The 12,967-nt window shown below is 48.5% G+C and overlaps 1 protein-coding gene across 5 annotated transcripts in view; it reads right to left on the reverse strand.

Annotated features, from left to right (window-relative positions):
* LRRC56 (leucine rich repeat containing 56) overlaps positions 1–12,967 on the reverse strand; it is a 114,907-nt gene that overhangs the window by 63,139 nt on the left and 38,801 nt on the right. For 4 of the 5 annotated variants that reach the window (XM_054025707.1, XM_054025705.1, XM_054025706.1 and 1 more), the window contains one exon: positions 4,408–4,495. The exons of the other annotated variant lie outside the window; for it this stretch is intronic. In XM_054025707.1, coding sequence (XP_053881682.1) covers positions 4,408–4,495 — 88 coding nt within the window. The remainder of the gene's footprint in view (positions 1–4,407; positions 4,496–12,967) is intronic. 5 annotated transcript variants of the gene reach the window in all.

A 12,967-nucleotide genomic window follows, 5' to 3' on the forward strand; every position in this document is an offset into this window, starting at 1 on the left:
TGACAACACTAGGAAGGAGGTGACTGAAATAGATGGGGTCCCTGTGGAAGGAAAAACCCAGGGACCAGGACCCTACTTCATAATGAAGAAGGATCTCTTATACCGGGTTGCACCAGTACAGGGGCAGAAGGTACAGCAGATCCTAGTACCTCAAAAACACCAGAACGCTGTATTAAGTCTTGCTCATAGTCATTTTTTGGGGGGGCATTTGGGGGTAGAGAAGACCCTGGCACGAGTCCTACGACGGTTCTTCTGGCCCGGAGTACATGAAGAAGTGCGGAGGTACTGTGCTTCCTGCCCGGAGTGTCAGCTGCACAGTCCCCATCCCCACTTGAGGGCATCTTTAGTACTCCTTCCCATCATAGAGGTCCCCTTCGAGCGAATAGCCATGGACCTAGTGGGACCCCTGGAGAAGACGGCTCGGGGCCACCAATATATACTTGTTGTTTTGGACTATGCTACTCGCTACCCAGAAGCCGTCCCGCTGCAGAACACGGCCTCTAAAACTATAGCCAAAGAGCTGGTGGGGATCTTTGCCCGAATGGGGCTACCAAAGGAGATATTAACCGACCAAGGAACCCCATTTATGTCGAAGCTAATGAAGGACCTCTGTACGCTGCTCCATATACATACCCTGAGAACTTCGGTCTACCATCCGCAGATTGATGGGTTGGTAGAAAGGTTTAACCGAACCCTCAAGGCTATGATAAGAAAGGTGGTAAGTCGGGATGGGAAGGATTGGGACACCCTACTACCCTACCTTATGTTCACTATCCGGGAGGTACCACAGGCCTGAACTGGGTTTTCCCCCTTCGAGTTATTATACGGGCGTCACCCCCGTGGCATACTAGATATCGCCAAAGAGATCTGAGAAGAGGAACCCAATGAGGGGAGAAATATAATAGAGCATGTAATGCAGATGCGAGACCGGATAGCCCGGGTTACCCCTATTGTACGGGAACATTTGGAGAAGGCCACAGGAGGCCCAGTGAACCCATTACAATCTCCAGGCAAAAGTGCGACAGTTCCAACCAGGGGATCAGGTTATGGTGTTGGTACCCACGGCAGAAAGCAAGCTTCTGGCCCAATGGCAGGGGCCCTATGAGGTGGTTGAACCCGGGGGGGAAGTAACCTACAAGGTGCGGCAGCCAGGACGCAGAAAACAAAACAGATTTATCACGTTAACCTTCTGAAACCCTGGCATGCACAAGAGGCATGCACAACGGTCCAAAAAGACCTAACCCAGGAAAACAAGCCTTCCAAACAGGTGAGAGTGTCTCCCGATTTAACACCAGACCAGAAGAATGAGATATCTGAGATGATCTTCCGGAACCAAGATGTGTTCTCGACAAAACCGGGTTGAACAACCGAGACATATCACCACATCGTCACGAACCCTGGGGCCAGAGTAACAATGAGGCCCTATCGGGTGCCAGCGGCAAAAAGGGAGGAAATAAAAGCAGAAGTAAAAAAAATGCTGGAGTTGGGGATCATCGAAGAATCCCACAGTCAGTGGTTCAGCCCAATCGTGCTGGTACCCAAACCTGATGGCACAACAAGATTTTGCAATGACTTCCGGCGACTAAACAAAGTATCCCAGTTAGACGCGTACCCCATACCTCGCATAGATGAGCTAGTGGACCATCTGGGTAATGCCCAGTACTTGACTACCCTAGACTTGACAAAGGAGTACTGGCAGATTCCCCTTGCAGAAGACGCAAAGGAAAAGACTGTGTTCTCTACACCAGAGGGTCTTTTTCAATATACTGTCCTCCCTTTTGGACTACATGGGGCCCCAGCTACCTTCCAGCGCCTCATGGACAAGCTATTACACCCGCATAACAGTTATGCTGCTGCCTACTTGGACGATGTGGTCATTCATACCCCAGACTGGGAAACCCACCTGGAGAACGTTGAGGCAGTCCTCAATACCTTCAGGCGAGCTGGCCTTACAGCAAACCCTGCCAAGTGCGCTGTAGGATTTACAGAGGCCAAATATCTTGGCTATATTGTGGGAAAAGGTCTGGTAAAACCCCAAGTGAACAAGCTAGAGGCCATCCAAAATTGGCCCCGACCAAGTCGCAAGAAACAAGTCCGGGCGTTCCTAGGTGTGGTGGGGTATTACTGACGATTTATCCCCCACTTTGCCACAAGGGCAAGCCCCCTGCCAGACCTAGTGAAAGCCCATGGACCTGATCTGGTGTGATGGTCTGACGCAGTAGAGGAAGCATTCACAGACCTATGGACTGCCCTCTGCAATAACCCCGTACTGATAGCCTCTGATTTCACCAAGGAGTTTATCCTGCAGACGGATGCATCGGAAGTAGGGTTGGGGGCTGTTCTATCACAGATGGTCGGGGAGAAGGAACACCCAATTCTATACCTCAGTCGGAAACTCCTTCCAAGGGAACAAAAATATGCAGTGGTGGAGAGAGAATGCCTCGCTGTAAAATGGGCCATGGAAACATTGCGCTACTACCTGCTCGGGCGCAGATTTGTCCTCGTGACCGACCATGCCCCTCTTCAATGGATGCAGTGGAACAAGGAGAAGAACACAAGGGTGACCAGATGGTTCTTATCCCTCCAACCTTTCCAGTTCTGTGTGCAACACAGAGCAGGGAGCCGTCATGGCAACGCCGATGGCTTGTCACGTGTGCACTGTCTGGCGTCCCAAGCTGCCCAACCCCTTGGCGTTGAGCAGGGGGGAGGGATATGTGACAGACCCAGACCAGTGGGGTACAGGAGTCTGGTAGAGGGCAAATATACTGGTCACTGGATGAGTAGTTTTCTGTTCCCTGAGTGACCAGAGCAGGGGCTGCACTAGAGTAATCAGGAACCTGCTAGAACCAGTTAAGGCAGGCAGGCTAATTAGGACACCTGGAGCCAATTAAGAAGCTGCTAGAATCAATTAAGGCAGGCTAATCAGGGCACCTGGGTTTTAAAAAGGAGCTCACTTCAGTTTGTGGGGTGAGTGAGAGGAGCTGGGAGCAAGAGGCGCAAGGAGCTGAGAGTGAGAGGGTGTGCTGCTGGAGGACTGAGGAGCACAAGCGTTATCAGACACCAGGAGGAAGGTCCTGTGGTGAGAATAAGGAAGGTGTTTGGAGGAGGCCATGGAGAAGTAGCCCAGGGAGTTGTAGCTGTCATGCAGCTGTTACAGGAGGCACTATAGACAGCTGCAGTCAACAGGACCCTGGGCTGGAACCTGGAGTAGAGGGCGGGCCCGGGTTCCCCCCCAAACCTCCCAATTGACCTGGACTGTGGGTTCTCCCAGAGGGGAAGGTCTCTGGGCTGTTCCCCAACCCACATGGTGAATCTCTGAGGCAAGAAAATCCGCCAATAAGCGCAGGACCCACCAAGATAGAGGGAGAACTTTGTCACAGCAGATACAGACTGACTCTATGCAAAAGAAACCAGGCCAGCATGAGCTGGGATCTTCCAATCTCTATAGCAGATAGATACACCTTGGTCACTTGACTTGTCAATGATTACAACTGGACAAGGGGAAATTAGTTCTGTTGCATCTGCTACCACAGACTGATTGAAGAAGAAAGGGACTGACCACCTGATCTGGCTAAGATGAGCATTTTGCAGGACTATGAATGGGAAGGCAAAGGTGGCCTAAAAAGCTTGGATCTGTGCAGCTCCTGATCTGATCAGCAGCCTCAGGATTGCACTACCTTTCACCCCATTTCATATGGCCCCAGGGGGCTGTTCCACCAGCCAGGGAACATAGATGCCCCTATCTGTACCCCCTTTCTCCCAGAAAGGATGGACCTATCGCCACCAGAAGATTTCCATTTACAAGTAAAATCTTCTACTGGGCAGTTAAGATGAGTTTAGGCTGTTTTGTGCACCTGCAATAGCATAAAGCAGCCTTAATGGACCAGAAAACCTTGCACATGCTAGTTTAAAGACTATGGGTGTTGAATGCAGCTCTTCAAGATTACTGCAGTTCGTGATTTTGAAGTTGGCTCACAGGTCTCTGAATAATCACATCCAGGAATAGTGGTAATTAAACTAGACTGGAATTTTCCTATTTGTTTTCCTTTGAATGTAGCATTATTCATCCTAGCAGCATAAAAATCAGGCATGAGACACCAGAAAAACAAAATCAGCTAAATCTTATCGCCCAGCAACAAGCAGTGCAAACTGAATGGATCTGAAATTGAACTGGTATTGTTCATCCCATTTACATATAATATTTATGGTTCTATTCAGCTCTTCACAGTAAAAAGCTGATAAGATGCTGACTGATGCCTGCGTTTTAAGAAAATCTCTAACAAGACTGTATTTCATACATTCCACTGCTTTCTGAGCCATCAGCCCCTCATGTTCAGCATGCTTCTTCTTCACGCCAAAATAAATAAAATGGTGAGAGATTAAGTACAGGATGAAGTGTTTTCTCACCAAAGTTTCCCAAGCTGTTCTCTCTCGTGTCCACATGCATCTCTAGGGCCTTCACTTGCTGCAGATCATCTACCCCTGTCAGCACTTTCTGTAAAGATAAGAAGAAATAGATGTGAACTCGCAAAGAGTAAGGCCGGTGACAGGGTGTGGAAATGCTTCCAACCAGTACTTTGGCAGCATGTTCTCCATACTGCTGTGGCCTTTCTTCCAGTAGTTTCAAATCACCCTGGACTGCATGTAACACTTGCATTGTTTACAGTGACAAAAAAATCTGCACTCGGGGTGAAATTCACCCTTGCACTGAGACCCAGCACAAGACCTACACACTAATTAAGTCTAACTGAAGCATTATTTTGTGGTTTTAACTACTACATAAGCTTTGTGCTAGGACTCTGCACAGGATGAATTTTGCTCTTGATTCGTACTGTAATCAAGGACATGTATATACTGAGATTAATATAATATTATTTTTTTCATAGTCATGCTGTTTACACTCTTAGGAAAAAAAACTGTAAAAAGTGGCTAGTGATTTTAAGTGCCCAATGTGAAATACTTAATGGGGCCTGATTTTCAGAAAGTGCTGAGCACGCACCCTCTGAAAATCAGGCTCCTTTATAAAGTTGGGCACCCAAAATATTTAGTCACTTCTGAAGATCTTAGTCAGAGAGCTAAATCCTGTGAAGTGCTAAATAATACGAACTGAATGCATTCCATACTTTGCAAGAGGCACGCAATACCTCACTGGATCATAGGGTTACCATATTTCAACACTGAAAAAAGAGGACACGCCACGGGGGGCCCAGCCCCGCCCCTACCCCAACTCCGCCCCTTCCCTGCCCCGCCCCTTCCCCACCCCCATTCCAACCCCTTCCCCAAAGTCCCCGCCCCAACTCCGCCCCCTCCTTCAAACCATGAAGCCGGCAGCGCTCAGGCAAAAGACACTCGGGGGACCCCGAGTGTGAGTGGCTGCAGCAAAACTTTCAACTCCCCCGATCAGCCAGGGCACAGAGGCGGCGGGCGGCATCCGAGCGCGCAGCTGCCTCCTCCCCAGGCTCAGGCTGCTGCTGCGCTGGGGAAGTTGGTTTGGCCCCAGTGCGCAGTGGAGAGCGGCGGGAACCGGGAAAGTTGGAGCCCAGGGAGGAGGCGGCTGCGTGCTCGGATGCCGCCCGCCGCCTCTGTGCCCTGACAGATCGGCAGATCGCGGGAGTTATAAGTTTTGCTTCCGCCACTAGCACTCGGGGTCCCCTTACCATGCCTCCCTATTTTCCCGGACACGTTCGGCTTTTTGGAAATTCCTCCCGGACGGGGATTTGAGGACCAAAAAGCCGGACATGTCCAGGAAAATCCGGACATATGGTAACACTACTGGATCAGGCTCAAAACAACCAAAAGCTCCAACAGTCAGCATGCACATGCATATGGGCATTCTGCTTTATACAATCTGGGTTGTCCTTTGCCCCTGTATTAAGAAGAGGATGGGGGAGCAGAAAACAATTAGTTGGCCCCCATGTATAGGAGAAATTTTAACATTAAAAAAGTTACAGCGTACTTTGTTTATTTTGTTTTAATCCGGAGAATAACATTAATGGCGGGGAAATGATTTATGGGAAGACAATATGTGTGAGTCCACCTCTATTTATGTGTTTTGGGAAAAAACACAAGCATGTAATCCCTGATCTTCAAAAGGTATTTGGCCACCTAATTCCCATTGATTTAAATGGGAGTTAAGTGTCGAAATATCTTTAGACACTTAACACAGAGATGTGGGAATTACAATATTCCCACTCACTGGGTCAAATTGAGATATGATGTAAGTGGACACAACACGGTTAACTTTAATGGGCCATGTCCACTTACAGAGAAGGGATCAAACTCAGTCCTAGTGCATCTAATCATTTTCTTCATTAAAAGAGAACACTGTATTAATACAAAACTGAGTTTTAAGTATTTGTTAAACTGATTTTTAAACTACAGTTTTAAGAGCACTGGGTCCAATAAAATATATAGAATGTATTTTGTTCCCACTAGATTTTATTAGGCGAGAGGTAAAAAGGCGTAAAGCGCTAGCCTAAAGCTCCCTAAGCACATCCAGAACCTCAGTGAGTGTCCCTGCCACAACCACCACATAGAAGCACTCATATTCGTCTCCCACAGAAACTGCCCTGCTTCCATGGAGGTAGTTTCCTTCAAATCCAAGAAACATTATCCTCAAAATAAATCAGAAATTCCTCGCTGCTCCACTCACGGTTGCAGTAAGCTTTTCCAACAGATGACATGATTTGGGCACCTACTGGTTTAGTGCTAGATGCCATCCTCCCTTAGACAGTCCCACAGAAGGGTAAAACTGGATTAGGAAGCTCAGCTGCTTTAGCATTTCTGATCCTTCTCTCAATGAGGAGGAGATTGTGGCAATTCACAGAGGAGGCCTGTAAACTGAGTAGATTCAAAGATCTGCAGAAAAGGACTCCCTTCAGTCCTCTGGCATTTCCTCTGCACAGCTTCCCAGCCTCTCCTCCACCAGGACTCTCTTAGGAGTGGTGCTGCTGTTGACTCCCCTTTGTTGTGGCTATGCAGTAAAATCTATTGACAGGCCTCTGCTGGAGCCGTTGTTTTTAGCATCATTAACTCCTGCTCAGATTTCAGCTCAAAAAGCCCCTTAGATTTCTGCTCTGCGTAGGGCTCTGAGAGAAGCTTGCCACAGACAGCATCATTACACCTACGGCTCCAGGCCAAGTGTGTCCAGCCAGTAACATGCAGACTAAATGGGAGGGAGGGAGGGGAGGGGAAGCATATTGTGCTCATGTGAGTATCTATTTCTTTATTATTTAACATGCTCATGAGACTCTTCCAAATACTTTAACTGTTTGGCTCCCTGTTCTTAACTCCATCAGCTCAGCTGAGCTTCTTTGATTTGCTCATGTTTTACTAAAATCACCATAGAACCAACCTCATGACATACCTGGTACAACAGGCAACAATGAGGAAGGAGTACCTGGCATGACAGACAGCAGCAAAGCAGGTAAGCCCCTTGCAAGTGACACTGTTACCACAGGAAGAGTATGCAAGTTTATTAAAAACAGCATCTTCACCTGCGGGTGAAGCGATCACTTTATATCTGACCTATCAGTTCTCCTCCTCAAAGGAAACCCGCACAACACCTTCTAAAGATGAGGTTGGAAGCTTAAATTCATAACTTTGCTAGACACAAATCACGGACTGAATAAAGAAAATGGATTTATGACTTATTACAACAATCTATAACCCACTAACAACTCCCTCCCTCTGCAGCTGCCTTCCCCACTTCACCTTGAATGGTTCCCTAAAATCTTATGCTAAACAATTTGTTTCACCATGTATTTAGCTGTGATACTCTGAGTATGTTTCCCAGACCTGAAGAAGAGCTCTGAACTTGTCTCTCTCACCAACAGAAGTTGGTCCAATTAAAGATACTCCCTCACCTACCTTGTCTCATAGATTCATAGATACTAGAACTCTCGAGGTTCCTTCCAGTCCATCGAGTCCAGTCCCCTGCCCTCATGGCAGGACCAAATACTGTCTAGACCATCCCTGATAGACATTTATCTAATCTACTCTTAAATATCTCCAGAGATGGAGATTCCACAACCTCCCTAGGCAATTTATTCCAGTGTTTAACCACCCTGACAGTTAGGAACTTTTTCCTAATGTCCAACCTAAACCTCCCTTGCTGCAGTTTAAGCCCATTGCTTCTTGTTCTATCCTTAGAGGCTAAGGTGAACAAGTTTTCTCTCTCCTCCTTATGACACCCTTTTAGATGCCTAATCTTTGAACCAACACGGCTACAACAACACTGCATATAAGCTCTTTAGCAAACAGAAGGCAGAGAGGGCAGTTAAAGAGGGCAGTTGAGTTGTGGGGAAGAAGTTAGTGAAGAAGAATAGTTGGAGGAATTCCTATTCCAAAGGCATTTTTCATGGAATATTAAAGTAGTTGGAATATGAAGCGCCTTTCATATCAACTAGAATTATGGAGCCTGTAAAGGAGAAGAGTTGGGGAAGGGATTTCATGGTGACATTCAAAATTATGAAGATCATACTGAACACTCACCAGTCTCTCTCCTTTTTAGGCTGGCCTGGCCCATAATATGAGAACATGGAGACACTCAACAAAATTAAAAGGGAGAAAATTTAGAACAAATAAAATGAAATGCTAAGAGCCCCTCAATACCCACTGGCAGAGGGCCCACTATACTGTAATTCATATCAGGCCTGACACACACTGTTGTCATAATTTGCATGGTGACAGGTTTTTAGAGTGGTAGCCATGTTAGTCTGTATCAGCAAAAACAACGAGGAGTCCTTGTGGCACCTTAGAGACTAACAATTTTATTTGGGCATCAGCTTTCGTGGGCTAGATCCCACTTCATCAGATGTATGAAGTGAAAATTACAGGAGCAGGTATAAATACATGAAAGGATGGGGGTTGCTTTACCAAGTGTGAGGTAAAGCAACCCCCATCCTTTCATGTATTTAGACCTGCTCCTGTATTTTTCATTTCCTGCATTTGATGAAGTGGGTTCTAGCCCACGAAACCTTATGCCCAAATAAATTTGTTAGTCTCTAAGGTGCCACAAGGACTCGTTGTTGTTTTTGTTGTCATAATATGTGTCCAAAAGGTGTCTTCTAAGGTATCATATGTAAATTGGTGACACACTGGGCAAGAATATCAATGCATGATGTATGTATGGATTGTGGATAAAGAATAAAATATGCATGTTGGAAATATATTCTTAAAATGTGTTTAGGAGACAGTGCATAAATCGAGCCTGCCCTAGACAAAGGAAAGTTGTTTCAGCTGTTTGCCTGTGTCTCCAATGTAAATTGAGCAAGGTGAGGCCAGAGACACTGGAAGTGCAATTACATCTAAAGTAAACAAAGTGATTAAGCCAATTGGAAAAAAAAGTTGACCAAAGGATGAGGAAGACAGCATGGTATCTACAACCCAGCAGGGAAGAGGAACTTTGTCTGGGTTTACTTTTCAAAGAATATTTTTCAAAATCTTACTGGACTATGAAAAGAAAGGAAGAGAACCCTTTAGTTATCTATCACTTAGGGTACACAGGGAACAGCACCCTCTGAGCATGAGATTGGGTGAACTTCCTGGCCTGAAGGACAGGAGCTGCTGTAAATGAGAAACTGTTTTAGAGAAAAATATAGCTTGCTGTCACAGAATGTAGGGGAGTCAGGGCCCTGCACCCCGCACTTCCTGCGATTCACTGTGACTCTCAGCCAGCCAGAAAAACAGAAGATTTATTAGACGACAGGAATACAGTCCAAAATAGAGCTTGTAGGTACAGACAACAGGACCCCTCAGTCAGGTCCATCTTGGGGGGTAGGGAACCCAGTCCCCGGTGCTGGGCCTCTCTCCGTTTCCCCAGCCAGCTCCAAATTGAATCCCCCTCCAGCCCCTCTTCTGGCCTTTGTCTCTTTCCTGGGCAAGGAGGCCACCTGATCTCTTTATTCTCCAACACCTTTAGTTGGCACCTTGCAGGGCGAGGGCTCCAGGCCATCAGTTGCCAGGAGACAGGGTGTCAGCCATTCTCTGTGCAGACAGCTCACACTGGCCCTCTAGGGCTCTGCAACAATCACACACCCTTATCCCACCACCTAGATACTTAAGAAATGCATAGGGGAAAACTGAGGCACCCATAGAGTATTCAGAGAAAACATTAAGAACATTCTCACTTTGTCAAACTTGCTAAAGTTAAGACTTAAACACTGGATGGAAAGCATGTGTTTTTATGTTTTGTTTGTAACCATTTTCTGTTTCTCTTACCTCTGCTTAGTATCACTTAAATGTCTATTCTTTGTTAATAAACTTATTTATAATTTTACTATAAACCATCTTACTGCTGTTATACTGAATTAAATGTGAGTCCTCAGTTAAACCAACTGACTGCATACACCACTGAATTCCTGAGGAAACTACAATCCATTGGTGATCTTCCAGAAAACACTACCCTAGTCACTATGAATGTAGAAACAACTAGGAGTCCTTGTGGCACCTTAGAGACTAACCAAAAAGCTCTCTACACCAACATTCCACACAAAGATGGACTACAAGCCACCAGGAACAGTATCCCCGATAATGTCATGGCAAACCTGGTGGCTGAACTTTGTCCTCACCCACAACTATTTCAGATTTGGGGACGATTTATATCTTCAAGTCAGCGGCACTGCTATGGGTACCCGCATGGCCCCACAGTATGCCAACATTTTTATGGCTGACTTAGAACAACACTTCCTCAGCTCTCATCCCCTTAGCGGCCCTGCTCTACTTGCACTACATTGATGACATCTTCATCATCTGGACCCACAGGAAGGAGGCCCTTGAGGAATTCCACCAGGATTTCAACAATTTCCACCCCACCATCAACCTCAGCCTGGACCAGTCCACACAAGAGATCCACTTCCTGGACACTACAGTGCAAAGAAGCGATGGTCACATAAACACCACTGGAAACCGACTGACCGCTATACTTACCTACATGCCTCCAGCTTTCATCCAGACCACATCACACAATCCATTGTCTAGAGCTAAGCTCTAAGATAAAACCGCATTTGCTCCAATCCCTCAGACAGAGACAAACACCAACAGGATCTCTATCAAGCGTTCTTAAAACTACAATACCCAGCTGGTGAAGTGAAGAAACAGACTGACAGAAATAGAAATTAGAAATTAATGGAGATATCCTATCTCCTAGAACTGGAAGGGACCTTGAAAGGTCATCGAGATCGAGATCGAGACCAGCCCCCTGCCTTCACTAGCAGGACCAAGTACTGATTTTGCCCCAGATCCCCAAGTGGCCCCCTCAAGGATTGAACTCACAACCCTGGGTTTAGCAGGCCAATGCTCAAACCACTGAGCTATCCCTCCCCCTCCTCCAGAGCCAGAAGGGTACCCAGAAGTCACCTACTACAGGACAGGCCCAACAAAGAAAGTAACAGAACGCCACTAGCCATAGAGTGACCAGACGTCCCGATTTTATCGGGACTGTCCCGATATTTGCTTGTTTGTCCTGCGTCCCGACCGATGTGCGCCCTCCCGGAAGGGCTCTCGCCCCCCTCCTTCCCCCAGTGGCTCCCTCCCCAAATCCCCACACTGGCCCCGCCTCTTCCCCAAGCATGTGGCATTCCTCCTCCCTCCAAGGCTTGCTGCTGTAATGGCGGGGCAAGCCTGGAGGGAGCGGGTGGTGGCCGGCTTCCAGTTCCTGCGGCTTGTGAGTACGGGCACCAGGCAGGCAAGGGGGGCTGGCAAGGGGGCTGCTCCCCCAGGAGGTAGATGGGGGGGCTCTGGACCCTGGCAGCAGCGACGGAGAGCGGCTCGGGGCCGCACAAGTGGCCATGTAAAGTTTATCGGCTTGGAGGGGAACCCGGCCGGCTCCTCGCCCCTGTAGTGGGGTAGCGTCCCCGCCCCGTGCCAGCATGTTGCGCTGGCCGCCGCAGGCCAGGTAAGGAGCTGAGTCGCCCCCTCCCCCCTCGTCCTGGCTCCTCAGCTGAGCCCCCCCTGTCGCCCTCCTGGGGGAGCAGCCCGCTTGCCCGCCTGGTGCCCGTACTCACCAGCTCCAGAACTGGAAGCCGACCACCACCCCCTCCCTCCAGGCTTGTGCCGGCATTCCAGCTGCAACCCTGGGAGGGGGGAGGAATGCCGCTCAGCTGAGGAGCCAGGACAAGGGGGGAGGGAGGGACTCGGCTCCTTACCTGGCCTGCGGCAGCCGGCGACACATACAGGGCAGGGCGAGGAGCCAGCCGGGGTCCCCCCCCCCGGCCGATAAACTTTATGTGCCCACTCGCGCAGCCCTAAGCCGCTCTCCCGCGCCGTTGTCAGGGTCCGGAGCCCCGCGCCTCTCGCTCCAGTGGCTCCTTCCCCGCGGGGTGGCGAGACGTGCCGCATGTGCCCGGGGCCCTGGGGGGGGGGGGGGGGGGCAGCGGCCACGGTGCGGCCGGGGCCTGCTAATTCCCCCAGCACCTGCAAAACAGCATTTTTTTTTTGCTCCGCCCCCCCCGCGTCCCAATATTTCCTGTCAGTGATCTGGTCACCCTAACTAGCTGTCACCTACAGCCCCCAACTAAAACCTCTCCAGCACATCATGAAGGATCTACAAACTATCTTGAAGGATGATCCCTCACTCTCACAGACCCTGGGACACAGGCCACTCCTCGCTTACAGACAGCCCCCCAATCGGAAGCAAATACTCACCAGCAACTACACACCACACAGCAAAAACTCTACCCCAGGAATGAATCCCTGCAACAAACCCCATTGCCAAGTCTGTCCGCATATCTATTCAAGGGACACCATCATAGGACCTAACCACATCAGCCACACCATCAGGGGCTCGTTCACTTGCACATCTACCAATGTGATATATGCCATCATGTGGCAGCAATGCCCCTCTGCCATGTACATTGGCCAAACCGGACAGTCGCTACACAAAAGAATAAATGGACACAAATCAGACATCAAGAATTGTAACATTCAAAAACCAGTAGGAGAGCACTTCAATCTCCCTGATCACTCA

This window comes from Malaclemys terrapin, chromosome 4 (genome assembly GCF_027887155.1).
Source record: "Malaclemys terrapin pileata isolate rMalTer1 chromosome 4, rMalTer1.hap1, whole genome shotgun sequence".
Taxonomy (NCBI): domain Eukaryota; kingdom Metazoa; phylum Chordata; order Testudines; family Emydidae; genus Malaclemys; species Malaclemys terrapin.